This window comes from Argopecten irradians, chromosome 1, assembly GCF_041381155.1.
Source record: "Argopecten irradians isolate NY chromosome 1, Ai_NY, whole genome shotgun sequence".
In the NCBI taxonomy this organism is placed as follows: domain Eukaryota; kingdom Metazoa; phylum Mollusca; class Bivalvia; order Pectinida; family Pectinidae; genus Argopecten; species Argopecten irradians.
The window spans coordinates 15,378,417-15,394,142 of record NC_091134.1 but is presented as its reverse complement, the minus strand read 5'-3'; the positions used below and the strand labels follow the sequence as shown (position 1 = coordinate 15,394,142).

Sequence of the window (15,726 nt, the reverse complement as noted above, 5' to 3'; positions counted from 1 at the left end):
AAAGAATGAAACAAATACATACACTGTATATAAGCACCATATATTTGGCCTATCAGGCCCATGAAATCAGCCAGTGATGATACCCATTTAACCTTTTAATATATGAAGAGTATTTGATTCAATTGCATCTGTTTCCTATGAAAATTGAGCAAATAATGCTCATAAATGTGTTTCCCTATATAAACTATGGTACAGACCCTATCCCCTGGGGAAAATTCCGAGACCCCAGGGCCATGAAATTCACAATATTGGTAGAGGGCCTTGAGACCTTTCAATCTATGAAGAGTTATTCTGACAAACAAGATGATACATAGAACCTACCGAAGCATAATGAGTTAGGTCCTAGGTCCCAATTTACCAGGCGGGAAGCTGTCATGTAAGCACATAAACCCGTGTTTCTTAGTATATGTGTACATACATGTATGTATTAGATTCCCAAAAAGCTAAGTGGGCTATGCGGAAGCTTATACTATTTGTTTGGAAATAACATGGAAAATAAACTATGATATGATAGTATTGCTAACAATTTCAAATGGTGGAAATGAAACCACGATCCGCGGAGGATTTCCCCCATAATGGTACAAAACACGCGTTCTTTGTAGTAAAACGTAGTAAAACAAGTCACGTGATTATACCTCATTCATGCCATTGGCCGAAATAAATATGGAATTGTATTAGTGGGTAACTAGTGATCACATGAGTGTGTGTTTACTTCCAAATAGAGTGATTTCTCTGATCTGGTATTTATACATAATTAGGCCTTTTGAAGAAGATCTTATTTTCTCTGTGTTATATGTATATGTTCTGAACCCTAAAGCAGGCAATAATACATATAAATATAAATTTAGAATTCTACGAATTTAGCCGGGAGTAGCCGATCTTCGCTGATTTTAGATTAGACGGTTAGACCTATTGAATTGGTCAATTCGTAATGTATCATTTATTTACAAAACGGGAAAATGGCAGTTTTACAACTCATTTCAGTTCATTATTTATAGTAAAACAGTGCATATGTGCAAGTCAAAATGATATGCATGCAATATTAACAGCATTTTGGAGTCTAAATATTTTCAAATAAATCATTTTCCCCGAAGTAATGGCAAGCAAACTATCACCATATTTGGAAGTAAACACAAAATCACGTGATCACTAGTTACCCATAATACAATTGTATATCCGGCCAATGGCATGAATGTGGTACAAGCACGTGACTTTTTTTTTTTACTACGTTTGACTACAAAGAATGCATGTTTTTACTACGAAAAATAGATGCAGATGTATCGCGAGTTGGGAGTTTAAAACCGCGTCCCTGGAGGATTTTTAGCCCAAAGGTTGTATCTGACAATTGAGACCGTAACAAAAATTCGTTGTGCCTTTATATAAGTGTATCGAGGGATGTAAATATTTATGTATATTATATATATATGGACAGGGCAAGCTAACAAGTAAAACTGGTTTTTCCAATGTGTATTATGTACCTGTACTGTGACCTTTATGGCTTTTAAATTACGTAACTGGTATTTTTCGGGATTCACAAGAAAATACAACATAATTTTTTTTTTCATTCATTCTTTTAATATAGTATAGTACAGTATGTACTACATGGACTTGGTACGAATGGCAATCAACAAAACACACACACAGCTTTGAAACGAATTTTCAACACACGGTTATATATATTAATAATTCGTTGTACACTTCCTTAGCTCGGGCTAACAGCTACGTACACGCAGGCTACAGTTTCTTGGCCGGGATGTGCAGGATCACAATTTTTGTTGTTTTTTTAAATCAAATAAATAAAAAACTTTAATTAACAATCAACGTCGATCTCTGCTGTATGGCTTTTGCTGCATATACACAGTGCTTTATGAAAGGGTGGCCTTTGATTTCCACTTTCAAGACCAGATGTCGACATCTTTTAGTTTAGATGTCGACATCAATAACTGACAAGTCGGTGTCACACCCGAGCATAAACACATTAATCGCCGGGTTACCGACTGTCTACATAAATATCTTGGATTCATTATGTGGGCATGTACATGTGGTAAGTCGACATATTCTTCTGTTTGTGTCGACATATTCCGATATGATGTCGACTTAATGCCTTAACGATGTCGACATTATTAAGTCGTAAGTCGGCAAATCGATGGCAGACATATGCCACCATAAAATTGCAATATTTTCTAATTTTCGGATTAACGGGCCTTCGAAATATTAGGCCTTAGCGGTTCAAGTGACCTTAAAATTAACAGATGACGATTACTGCGTACTAATCAGACGGCGTGACCAGAGCATTATTACACGATTATCACATAATAAACAAATTATTGAAATTCATAGTTCAGAGAAAAATACTTTGACAACTCTCGGTAAAGAAATTGCTATCAAATATCTTCATATAGCTACAAAAACATGCACACAATTATTTTCATTAGCAATCCAATATGGCGAGTGTTATCCATTGTTTGCGCATGTGTAACAGGAAGGCGACAAGTCGACAACTCGACAACACGACAAGTCGACAACTCGGCAACACGACAAGTCGACAACTCGACAACACGACAAGTCGACATTTTACCGCGACAACACGAGATTCTGTACGCGCTAATTAGCGTGTTTGAAATGTCGACTTGTCGTGTTGTCGACTTGTCGCGGCTCGAAAACGCGACTAGTCGACATTTTAACTGTTAAATCTCGGGTTGTCGCAGTTTGAGACCGCGACAACTCGACAAGGCGACAACACGACAAGGCGACAACACAACAACACGAGATGGCCGTAATCAGCCACCATACACAATGGTGTATAGAGCCAATTTATTAAAGGTGAATTTCGCTCAATGAAATATAAAGACTACGAAATCGAAAATTTATCCTGTAGGCCTACATAGATATAATCTTCAGACCATTTTTAATGCATACAGCGAACAATATGGGTGGTCAGTTGCCTAGCTTGACTTGGAAAATACTCCTCTAAAAATAGAGCGAAGTCAAGCTTTACATAGAACATGACGTATTTTTTTTCCCAAAACGAAGCCACAGCAACAAACGGAAGCGTGCAACAAAAAGTCAGATGACAGTGACAGTTTGACACGGCATGTTTAGTTAAAAAAAAATCAACAACAAATCGAAGTACGATGGACTGTTTAAACATATCATATAATGTGAAACACTTCATGCTACTTGCGTTGAAATTTAACCCACCACGTGCAACGCAGTTACATGAGCCCCAACAGATCCGGGCAAGTTCCGCTTGAGATGTGGCTTCTGTTTCTTCTATTGTACATGCCATCTCTGAATTTAATTCCCTATAGATATCCTAGGGTGCTACCGATCCCATTATAATTTCCTCCACTTTGTTGCCGATTCAGATATATATATATATTTTTTTTATCTCACACACTTTCGTTCAGCCATTTTGTTTACTTTTAGTGTGTAACAATGCACATGCGCGAAACTTCGACAACACAATCCATCGCAGCTTCATTTGCTTACTATTTTGTCCGACGGACACCGTAATAAATCAAGGATTTCCTTCAATTTTGTATTCAATACACGTTTGTTCAATCTCAAACGCATAAAGAAATTAGATTGAGGTATTTATTAATATGTTTTTTATCTTTTCTTCCGTTTATCGAAATTTACAACAAAATATTTATTTGGTTGGGTGAAACCTACATTAAAAAAGTAGGTCCGTTTTTCTCGACCGCCGAGTTCATACCCTTGATATATATATGTATACCGTTGGTGGATAAAAAATCCTGCCAGGTCCCTGTGTGTCAGATAAGGCATATATCACACTTATAATTGGTTACTTATCCCTTAAAGCTGATAAGGCAAGTTAAAGAGCATGCATTGCAGATTAAAAATGTACATATATAATGAAAAATATTTTTCACAAAATAAGTATAAAGTATTACCAAGTACATGTATGTGTGGTTAAGTCCCTTATTGGCCCCTAGATCTATCAAATTTTCAACTAAGTGTTACGGAATCAATCGGTTATATCTGAAAATTTCAGTATATCTATAATTTATTTACATGTAAGATATCAGGTTTCCATTATTATTGCTTTAGTTGCCATGGTAACAATGTTGACGTTTTGTCATTTTGGTATTTTTCTCTATGCAACTATAGAGCATATCTTGAACAAACTTAATTTTTACTAAAAACATGTAGGCACTTAATTAAGATACATCTTCAGGAATAATAAAATGTGTTCAAAATTGTGTTCTATGATTCCTACATGAAAAACTTAGTAAAAATAGACGAAAATGACCAAAGTTTCACATTATCAATCAATCAATGGGTTAAATTGTTGAAAGCCACTTCAGGCTTCTGGTGAAGATACAGTGAGGTTAGTTCTTTAATGTTGATGGAGACATTTCCATTTTGGTTGCGCACTATTCCTTATAAGTTTTCCGATAAGTTTCATCACACTAATAATTTCCTTCTTTTATTTCCTGGTGGAATTTCTTTCCAGAATTTGTTTCACCTATCCTTAAACGCGTTGACAGATGTAGCAGACACAACATTCTCGGACAATGAGTTCCATGGTTGAATGACACGATTACTGAAACGATTTCCGGATTGATTGTTTCTAAAGTGAGGTATGAACAGTTTTTGATAGTATCCTCTTGTGGATCTATAAGTATTCACGTCAAAAAATTGGTTTTGTCCAATTTATCCACTTGATTCAAAATTTGGTAAATTTGTAACTCTTTCTCTGCGATATTGCAATGTTGGTAAGTCTAGGATTTTTAATCTTTCAGGATATGGCTTGTGGAATAATGTAGGAACGCGTTTTGTAGCCATACGCGGGACTTTTTCTATTGAATCTTTTCCTTGGCATATAGTGATGACCAAATAACAGACGCATATTCCAAATGTGGGCGAATAAGGGTTTTGTAGAGAGTAGTGAACATAGATGGGTTCATATAAGTAAAAGTCTTGAAGACAATTCCAGTTATCTGATTTTGGCTTTCCTTACAGCTTCATGGACATGTACTGTATATTTCAAACCATCATCAATATTTCCTCCCAAATCCATTTCATTCCTTGATTTAAATATTATTGATGTGTTGCCTTGATGGTGTAAGGTATAATGTGAAATTTTAGGTCTCGTACCGATTTCAAGATGTTTACATTTTTCAATATTAAGCTCCATTAGCTAGAGGTCTGCCCACTCACATAATTTGTCTATACAATTTTGTAGTTGATTTCTATCCTAGTATCATCTGCGAATAGTTTCAGAGTGCAATTTATCATATCTGGTAGGTCGTTTATGTAAATTAGGAACAGCATCGGCCCTAACACGCTTCCTTGAGGGACTCCATTCAATATTGGGAGTGGTTTGGATGCTGTTCCGTTGATAATAACCCTTTGTGATATATTCTGGAGGAACGATTGAATCCAAGAAAGCACTTTTCCTATTATTTCATATTTTGGAGCTTGAATAAAAGAAGCTTGTGTGAAACTTTGTCATCAATGTTTTTGCCTCCATCCAAAGATTTATTCCATATTTCAAGAGTTTCTAGGAGTTGAGTCACGCTTGACTTTCCAGACCTGAACACATGTTGATGCTCTGAAAGCAGTTCTTAGCTTAATTTATGCATACTTCGGATGGTTTCCATGACAACTTAGCTGCAATAATACTATTACTAGATATTTGAAATTAAACAATTTAATCACTAAGTAACGGTTTTGAAAATTTGACGGAGTTGGGGTCAAAAAAGGGCTCAAACCATACATAGTCCTTTCATGTTGGAAGATTCGGACTAGTCTTGTACCCTACGGGTTCATCTTGTAAGAAAAAGTATACATGTATGCCTCGATGTTGCAGATACATTACGAAACTGAAAATAAACACTGTACTCACCTGACATGGTTTCATTGAAGTAATATTGTCCAAAATATGCTCAGCACGAGCTAATAAAACACTTCGATATACAATAGGTTTTACACGTGCATGTGCACGTGTACACGTGTCCTTGGTAGAGTCGAATCGTCGGAACAGGTGGTCGCGTGCATGAGTCCAGCATGGTTTTTTTTATATGATACTACACATTGGGATTATTTAATAGGATATCTATTCACTTGTATGGACATTTTATTTTGAGAAACATCTCAATGACAGCTTAGAGGAGTTGATATGTTTTCTTGCTGGTAAGGTCTTCGTTTATTTGGTGATGACTATGGTGGCTGGTGTGGGTCGAAAAGACGAAATTTAACAAAACCTAAATTTTGGCGTGAATAGACAAAAAGATGAAATTTGAGATTTGTTAATTTGTAGTCTTCTTTTGGTTTGTCCATTTTCGTCTTTTCGCCCTTCGTCTTTTCGGGGCGAATAGACGATTTTCGGGCTGAAAAGACGAAATGGCACAAACCAGCTACCGTATGATACACATAGGACAACTACTAGGTGTATACATACTTACGTAATGAATACTAACCGAAAAAAGATGCACGTGCAGGTTGTAAATCCACACGATGTACGCATACCGACTCTGAGGTCGAAACAGTCGAATGGTTGACGAGTCGGGATGATATATCGATATTATCGTACTAAATGACCGTGATATTCTATATTTAATTTAATTTTTAAAACATTTACGACGTTGTTATTCCTTGCATTGTGTTTTGCCTGTGTTGACAATATACATGTACATGTATAATGCAGTGCAATTCGTGTACCTATTCTTTTTATTGCATCAAAAACATTTATTATAGAGATTTGCAACTCCGCCATCTTTGTGCTTAGGGGCTTTTAGTTACTCTTAAAGACCAACTACCTTTCCGAAACTTTTTTAATTTTCTTAAAAACAACAATATAACATCAGAAAATGTATATTGATGTCCTAAGATAGGTTACAAAACCAAATGAATGCAAGGTTCCCTCCGTAATCTATGCAAAAAGTGAAGATTAATTTCGCTGTTTTGCCGTCTGGTGAAGTAATATTCAACTATCACGAGGTATTTATGATTAGGATGACGGCGGGAAACATAAGACGACCCGCGTTATGAAAATTAATATTTATTCATTTAGATTATACCCCCCCCCCTGAAAGGGGTTGACGTGACTCCAGTACAACACACACACACACACACACACACACACACACACACACACACACACACACACACACACACACACACACACACACACACACACACACACACACACACACACACACACATCAAGGAAACCAAAATAGGAAAAAATGGCACTATGTGCACGTAAATTTAAATACATCTATTGGTCATGACGACGAAACTTATATTATCGATATCACAGGGAGTTACAGATTGGCCATAGTTTTAGCGGTCTAGATCAAAAATCGGTAAAAATCATACTCTACATATTACTTTATATATGAGTATGATTTTTACCGATTTTTTATCTAGACCCTTAAAAACGACTAAACATGGTATTAGCGGGCACTCTCAGTGGCGTAGCGCCCGTGCATGCTTGCATGCTCAAGCATGCAAAAATATTCTGACTTACATTTTTATACAGTCAGAAAAAAACACAACATTTGAATACACGTAACGCTGCAGAATATAAATTACGTATAAATACATATGATATGTCCAACTATATGCCTAACATAACTTTGTGCACATTAGAAAGATTTGAAGATTGGCCATTCTGGAAATTTATTATGTATAATAGTCTATATATTTCCGGTTACCACGTGCATTTAGTTGTTAAATTTGATTGTTTGAATCTTGTCGAAGACAATATTAGACTTCTTCACAAAAATCCCTCAAGCAAATGTGGCTTTTGAATCGGGAAACACTTACGAATACCAATTCGGTGTCTACTCACGAAATGGTTGACTTTTATTTTTGTCGAATATGAACAGATTGTTGATTTAGAAAATATTTTTTGTTGTTGTAATTGTTAGAATTAGAACAGAATAGGTAGAAAAATAGGTTATAAATACTATGTTTAGTTTTTTTTAATTGAGGTGGTCGTGGACTGGTCCCTTCTAACGCAATTTACGCAATTTTGACAGTGGTCTTTGACTGGCTGTCATAAACAAACCAACACGTAAACTAAATTTAGTTCTGCATTGTTATCAACTAAATATCGTGACCTCCATTTGACCATTGGAGTAAAATGATTACTACATTGTAACAAGTTCCCGTCAGCTTCTGGGGGGCTTCGCCCCCCATACCCCCTACCGGGGCTTCGCCCCTGGACCCTGCACCCCCAGGCATGCAGGCCTATCCAAACCTAGCTACGCCACTGACTCTGGTGGGTAATTTTATTATATAATCTGTAACTAATTTTCAGATATCTGTGCTCGATGCAGTAGCTGATTAAGGCCATAAAAAGATATTTATTTTAGTAACACGTAGGTGATCCGCGGAACTATATGCGCTATTAATGCAGTTTTAAAGCATCAGTTATTTATCTTTGAATTTGACAGTGAATTAAACATCATCATGACCACCAAAAATCTATACCAGCTTCCGAACTATCCGTCAAACTTTGCTTTAAGGGCTTACTAATAAATAATGTTCAATGGTAGCTCTCTTAGCTTTATGAGAAGCTAATGCTTGTAGGGTTCCGGTGTACTTGGTCTCTTGAAATTCTCATAATCCGGCATTTGCTTCCCTAAATTGATTGTTTATACCCATCATAGCATTAGAATCCGATTTTTAATGTAGAAATCCGTTTAAGTTAGTTGTCCATGAAGATCTGGGAGCTTTATGTATATAATGTGTACATTTTTTACCCCACAGGCCTCCTGAAATCTCATAAATGTTCGTTACAACACAGAATTTATGCATTGTAAAATTCTTGTTTTTTTTTATTCCTTGTGTATGTTTAGATGGAGAGTACTGGCAAAAATCATTTTCACTGGCTCTTGTTTGTACTTTTGAAATTAAAACCTTTACATATTAACTAGTATAATTCTCAAAATCTTTTATTTTTTCCATGGTGAATAACATTAAAAACCCTTATTGATTCGTGAGTATGAAAATTCTTTGGCACATATTATTGTTTTTAAGAAACTTTCAATTTTTGTTTCGCGAAGGTAATGGGCCTTTAAGGCAGAAATCAATGCCAGTTGTACAGGAAACTTAAAAGTACAAATTGACCCCTTTAAGAGTCTTTTAAAAATTCTTAACATTGTTATTTATCATCATGAAAAGTACGCTTTATTTGCCCATACCACAAACAATGCATATATGTCTAAAATCCCCTATCCATGAATAAGCAGTTTACTTTGCACCAGAAACGTATTGTTGTCATAACAATATCACAATGATCTATTAGGCTAATGTAGAAATCCATCGATGGCATTATCATTTGATACAGATAATGCCCTTAAGTCTTTAATTCTCAAATAGACTCTTGCCATACAGTATAGATTTATGTGTGCACTTGAAATGCATTTTAGAAGAAACTTTTTTCTCATTTTTCCTGATTTAGATCTAAATGAATTTATTTTAATGCATTATTTCAGCCACAATGCATGTATGTTAGCAAAGATTTACACTCTAGATGTTAGAAAATCTCTATCCATAAGCAAAAAATATTAATGTCAAGCTCTGTCTTGAAGTTAGGAAAGTCTTTTTGTAGACCTGTCTATAAATATCATTAGGCTTCTTTGAATTTTTTCTTTTTTTTCCGCCTAAACTAATAGATTTCTATACAGGCAAAAAAAAACTAATAGATCTGATATAATTGTTAGGCATGTTAATGGACAACATATAGAATGTAGTCTTTTTATGTGTGCGCGTACGCGTGTTGGAAGGGAGATAAATCGTGTATCTTTTCGAGAGCACGTTAAGAAGGTCACGTACGTTGGTCTATTGTAACAATGTGTCAGTCTGTCGTTATCACTGTATGTTGATCAGTAGGCGTCAAATCGCAATGCGTGAATCATTGAAATTTTACTTTGTGACAGGAAATAGCCATTGCGCATGCGTAGTGCAACTACAAACTCAACATGTGGAGGTCATAGGTCAAGCTGGAAGTATCAGATTTCTGCTAGAAGTGCTGAACGTGTGATGTGGCACTGCTCGTGCAAACTGATGCTATAACAGAGAAAAGTTCTCCTGGACAGTTTAGTTGTATGGTGGACCCTGCTAACACCGTTTAGCTGATTTAAAGTCTAAAATTCCACAATGAGCCGTGAGAAGCAGCAGACGTTTTCTGGGTTGACGATTTTCGGCTTGGTTTTGTTATGGTTTGGAACCTCGGTAGTTTCTTGTACAGGTAAGTTAGGACCCGGTAAGTTGAATGGGGATATTCAGAATAAACTCAATACCAATTCGTTCTTATGTTATCTGTAGTTAGAAATGAATATCCATTCCTGAAGATGTTGAATAATGTTGGTTTATAATTGGAGTCTGTCAATCTCTGAATCTGTTCACCTAAAATCACTTTTCCAGCTTCCGCATCATGAAAAGATCGACTGAAACGTCTTTTTGAGCCATAATTTTAACAAAGGCTTAAGTTTTAAATATTTCGTCAGGTCCGAGAAACCTGCATTTAGTGTGGATTTAAAATTACATTAATTGATTGACGATTTTACATCATGCAATTACATAAATTAATTGGTTTGTGATAATTGATTGTTCCATATTTTTTTCCTGAATTAGAATATTAATTCTTTAAGTGATAACTTATGGGAGATGTACATAAATCATAAATCTAAATTGAACTATGGTAAGGGAAAAATGTGAATTCAGACCAGTTCAAAATTGTTTATGGAATCACTGAGAAAAACAATAATTGATCAATCTGCATGCCATCTTAAAAATTTCATTCAGGGACTCTTGGCAGGAAAATGTATTTATAAGCAAAACCTTAAAAACAAACTCATATTTGGCACAGATGGTGTATACAGATGGTAATATATGTTTTCACCAGCTGTTCGTCAAGAAATGACAACTGATGTGCAGTTGAGGGAGATATATAGGTGTATGTATATTATTCCCATATCTACCGGTACTCAATACTGCCATTCCAATTCCATAGGTTTTATAATGTTGTATAAGTACAAAAAGATTTTAGGTTTCGAGAAAACTAGCTCAGCATAAAGTCTTGGTCATGATTTATATTACTACTGGCAAGCGACCAGTTCTCGCTGAGTACCAATTCTCGCCATCGCATATGTAATTGTATGATCACAAACAAATTTTGAGACATTTTTTGTGGAAATCAGCTTGGAATATCTTCTATCAGAAGAAGGCTTTACTGACTAAATTTGCATGGAAATTGTACAGATACAGATGCGATGGCGAGAACTGGTACTCGGCGAGAACTGGTCGCCTGCCAGTAGGTGTAATTAACTTGAAAAAGTGATTTTAATTTGAGAGGAATTAGTGTTCTTTTAATGTTATTTTAATGTATTAATGTTTTATTTATGATGACAATTACATTTCAATGAAATGTATATACTATTGTGAAATATCATGGACAGAGGGAAATTCATGATATCTACTTAATTATACCATTAATGATTACCTAATTACACTAGTCCCATAAAACTAATGCTAATTAGAAGATGGTGTACATACATCAGAAGTGGACCATTTACCTTTACATGACTGATTTTACTTATTGCATTAAGTACCTTATTAGTACTGGTATACAATTAGTAGCTGGGAACTTATAACTGTAGCCTTAAGGTTCCATTTATCATTATCTAGGTCAGTATAATACCTGTATCATGTATATCTTGATATCAATTTATCACTTAGAATCTATCCCGATATCAATATCTAATAAATTCATCTATATAATTCTTAATACTATTTGTTGATCTTGCCTAATATAAATGATATGTACCCTGGAGCTTTTTTCATTCCATGTATATAGTATGTGCCAGACTGAAATTGATTAGGTGCTGTCAGATTATAACAATGTTGTGTCATGTCATGATGGATATACGAAACAGATTTTTGTAAGTGCTAGAAAACTAAATTGAAATTGGGGGGGGGGGGGGGGTGCAATAAGAAACACCAATATAAAATGTACATACTATTAGTTTATTATTTATTGAGTATTTATTCTCTCTATATAACCAAAGAAATATATATTTAGGTGTAGAAAAAATTTGCAAATAACAAAAGATAACAAAAATTACTTTTGTTAATTTCAGATCTTGATAACAAAAATCTGAAAAGACATTGCCAAATTTACAGTAATTTGTTCTTTGATGTCAGAAGTAAAAAAATAAAGACAAAAAAGTGATCTCCTTTGTCAAACGTGGTGCCAAGAAGATACATGCTGTACAGGAACTATAAATGTATACAGCCAAATGTACAAGTTCATGACAAATTGACCTTTAATGTTTCTTCCTGGAACATATTGTAGACTTCCCGGACCATAAACCCTGTACTTCGATGCACCTATATCGCCTCTGGCCATGCTTTGCCCTCTGGACATTGGTCAGCTCAAACTTACTGACCAGGCTGGCCACAGGATATATTGGTATTAGATGTATTATAAGGCAGTTGGTATACTAAGGTGTATAATACACTACCTTAATTGTCATATCTATTGCCGATAAGCAGATCTGTATGGCAGTTGTGGTGAAGTTGTTTATTTCCAATTCTGAGTGCAATCAAAAATATTGTACAGATGTAGTCATTACCTGTCTTCAAAGATCACCTCTGTATAATGACTACCTGTGTTATCAGACAACTTTAATTTCTTAGGGTCTGAAAATACCAAATTGCTATTAAAATTTTAATTTCAACAAAATTTGACCTTAAATATGAAGGTCCAACTTGATTATAAAGATTTCTTTGATGATATTTGTAGACATATTCATTCCTTCAGAATCGAAAAGTGTTAAATCATATTGCAAAGAACTACTTTTAGTTTACATGCAGTGGTTGATTTCCCCCCCAATTTATTTATAATTCAATACATGGTATTAAAAACACTGCAATATTATAAGACTCTTTCATGTGTGGATATGAAGGATAGGGATATTCTACCCGAGGGTCATAAAATGTAGTAAAACCCGAGGCTTGCCGAGGGTTTTGCAACATTTTGTGATCCCGAGGGTAGAATATCCCTATCCTTCATATCCACTTATGAAAGAGTATTTTTCTTTCATACCTCAACGTTTTATTAAAATTTTACAACTATAATATCCCGCCATTTTGAAAAAACTCGAAGAAATCCACGGCAGAAAGTCAATTTTTCATACATTACGAGATATTTTCAACAAAAATTTCGTTGTTTGCATCTTTTATAGTAAAACCAGTCAAGTTTGTGAAAAAAAAAAGTTAAAATTTTACCGAGGAAAAAGATTTCTGTTGACGCCGTTACGTCACGAGGCTTTATTGCATGGGTAGCCATGCAATACAGTCTCAGGCGGCATGAGTGTATTGCCCTAGACCAGCCACTATTACATCCGTAGGTAGGAAAGAAAAGTTGTTAGACAATTTATATACTATCCTGCGGAAAATATTTAAAAAAAATCTTTCTTAAATCTACTTTTGAGAGTATATAATACTTTGATAGTAGACAAATGATATTTTAATTAATATATTCATTGTGATACAGCTGATATTTTTTATAGAGTTATGAAGGTGTTGTATATTTCAAGTAATATCCCCTTTTAACGACAAGGGGATTGAGTTATAGCTGTACGTGGAGTGGTACTCAGAATACGAATGCTCTAACGATGATATATCCATATATGCATCATGTGTATTTGGTATTTTGTCATTTATAGTTGGAGAGGGCGAGAATTTGGCCAGGAAATGTCTGTACGGATCAACAATATAGTTATTTATGACTGTTAGGCCAGGCACGCACACATTGCCGACCTGATATAGTGTAATTATGATGGACAGTTACTCATTGTTATAAGGTTACTGGTCTGTGATGTAGAATATAAATTAATGAACGTAATTAGCGGGAGTTTGTATACAAGTTCACAGAGTGTGTGAAATAAACTTCAATCAAGTGTTTCTAGTTGAATGTCATTAATGGTATAGGATATGAAAACCCTCACTAAACTCTTTATCAAACTACATAGATACTCAAGATTTTTTTGATTTTTTTTTTTTAATTTTACGGCCCATCGACAACTAAGGTCCTAATTTAGTGTTGATGTACTGAACAAATAAACATAGAAATTATATACATATTACAACAAAATATTTACAAGTGACCATTGACATATACAACAGTATTAATTAAAACTTGTTCTGACCCTAATGACTGTATCACTGGTATGTAGAATCATCAACAGTTTCTAGAATATTAAAATAATTCATAAAATTTAAACATGAAAACCTATAAGTTTTGGCTCTGCAACATATGTCTGATTCTACTTTTCTAGGGGAAGATAATTTAATCTACTAGAAGAATTCAGTTGGAAAAAATATTTATCTACAACTTCTAATATTAAGGGTCTGGTGGCCAGTCAAAGTGGTATGGTATATATATATATTGCCATTTCTTACTCTGATTTTAGACTTGTGGTAAGCTGGTCATTGACTTAAAAAAAAAACCTGTTATATCCATCCTTATCTAACAGACCACAGACATGCTTCATTACTTTTTCTAACCTTGGCTTTTACTTTACAGACCAGTGTAAAGTAATGGTTAAACTGCCCTCTGGCTTTAAAAAAACCACATCTAATGTATAACTTTATCTTCCAGTACAATATATGCTCCACTGCTATTTCTAACATGGCCTTTAATAGATCATTGACTTTTGAAAATCTTGTATCTTTCGACTAAATTGGCCATAACATTGAAATATTGACTGTCAGATTTACTGACACTTACATTTCAGTTCGACTGCCATTGTAATATATCTGTCCGATTAGAACAATATCATGCTCCACATTCAATGTCCATTATTCATAATATCAACTTAACGGTCAGACCACCTTTAATTACTGACAATTGATATCATTGACCACTAAGAACTTTTAATTTACTGACCACTGAAATTACTAGCACCTAACGTTACTAGCACCTGGCTTTACTGACACCTATCTTTATTGACTCCTGGCTTTACTGACTCCTGGCTTTACTGACACACAACTTTACTGACCACTGATCACTTATAATGAATTATATATATCTCGATGACAAATTAACTACTGGACTTAAAGACCCTGCTATCACTGATTCTCTGACTTATTTATTTCCCCTGCAACCACTGATTTAGGTGACAATTGCCATGTTACATGGATATAGAGTATTTAACAAAACATTTTTCTTAGATCTCTCTGTTAATTTTGGGCCCTGTTACATTTCCTTAATATCACGCCGATCAATTTTGAATTCTGAATCTTGAATGATTGTTGAAATATAATTCAGCTAAATACACTGGCCCATTATATTATTATAGATATCCCTGTTGTGGTAGTATTAATTCTGCATACCGTATGTTATATATGATAAATAATACCGGTAGTTATATAATAAATAATACCTGTAGTTATTATTTACTTTCTGCATGAAAACATTGAATCATCCTAGACACCTGTCAATCCTATCAGAAAGGAAATAAGGAAATGTGATTTGCGTAGCAGTAACATTAATATACATGTTCAGTATATAAGTTGTGACGGTGTACATGAAAAGCTCAACAAGAAAAACAAAAAAGTGTTTATGTGTTGTAGTCGGTTGACCACATCTGTGACGGTCAGTAGTTTAGTTGACCACATTAATGACTTTCATGCCAAAAAACTGTGGCTTTATTTCCTTAGGAATACCTGGTAATTAAT

At 34.7% G+C, this 15,726-nt stretch overlaps 2 protein-coding genes across 2 annotated transcripts in view; one reads left to right on the top strand and one right to left on the bottom strand.

The window, feature by feature from the left end:
- The window catches only part of LOC138318783 (allantoinase, mitochondrial-like), a 74,479-nt gene extending 68,574 nt beyond the window's left edge, over positions 1-5,905 (bottom strand). Inside the window, exon 1 of the mRNA XM_069261478.1 lies at positions 5,876-5,905. Coding sequence (XP_069117579.1) covers positions 5,876-5,890 — 15 coding nt within the window. The 5' untranslated portion in view covers positions 5,891-5,905. The remainder of the gene's footprint in view (positions 1-5,875) is intronic.
- Positions 5,906-9,946: 4,041 nt separating this feature from the next.
- LOC138314695 (procollagen-lysine,2-oxoglutarate 5-dioxygenase 1-like) overlaps positions 9,947-15,726 on the top strand; it is a 47,394-nt gene continuing 41,614 nt past the window's right edge. The window contains exon 1 of the mRNA XM_069255211.1: positions 9,947-10,231. Coding sequence (XP_069111312.1) covers positions 10,141-10,231 — 91 coding nt within the window. The 5' untranslated portion in view covers positions 9,947-10,140. The remainder of the gene's footprint in view (positions 10,232-15,726) is intronic.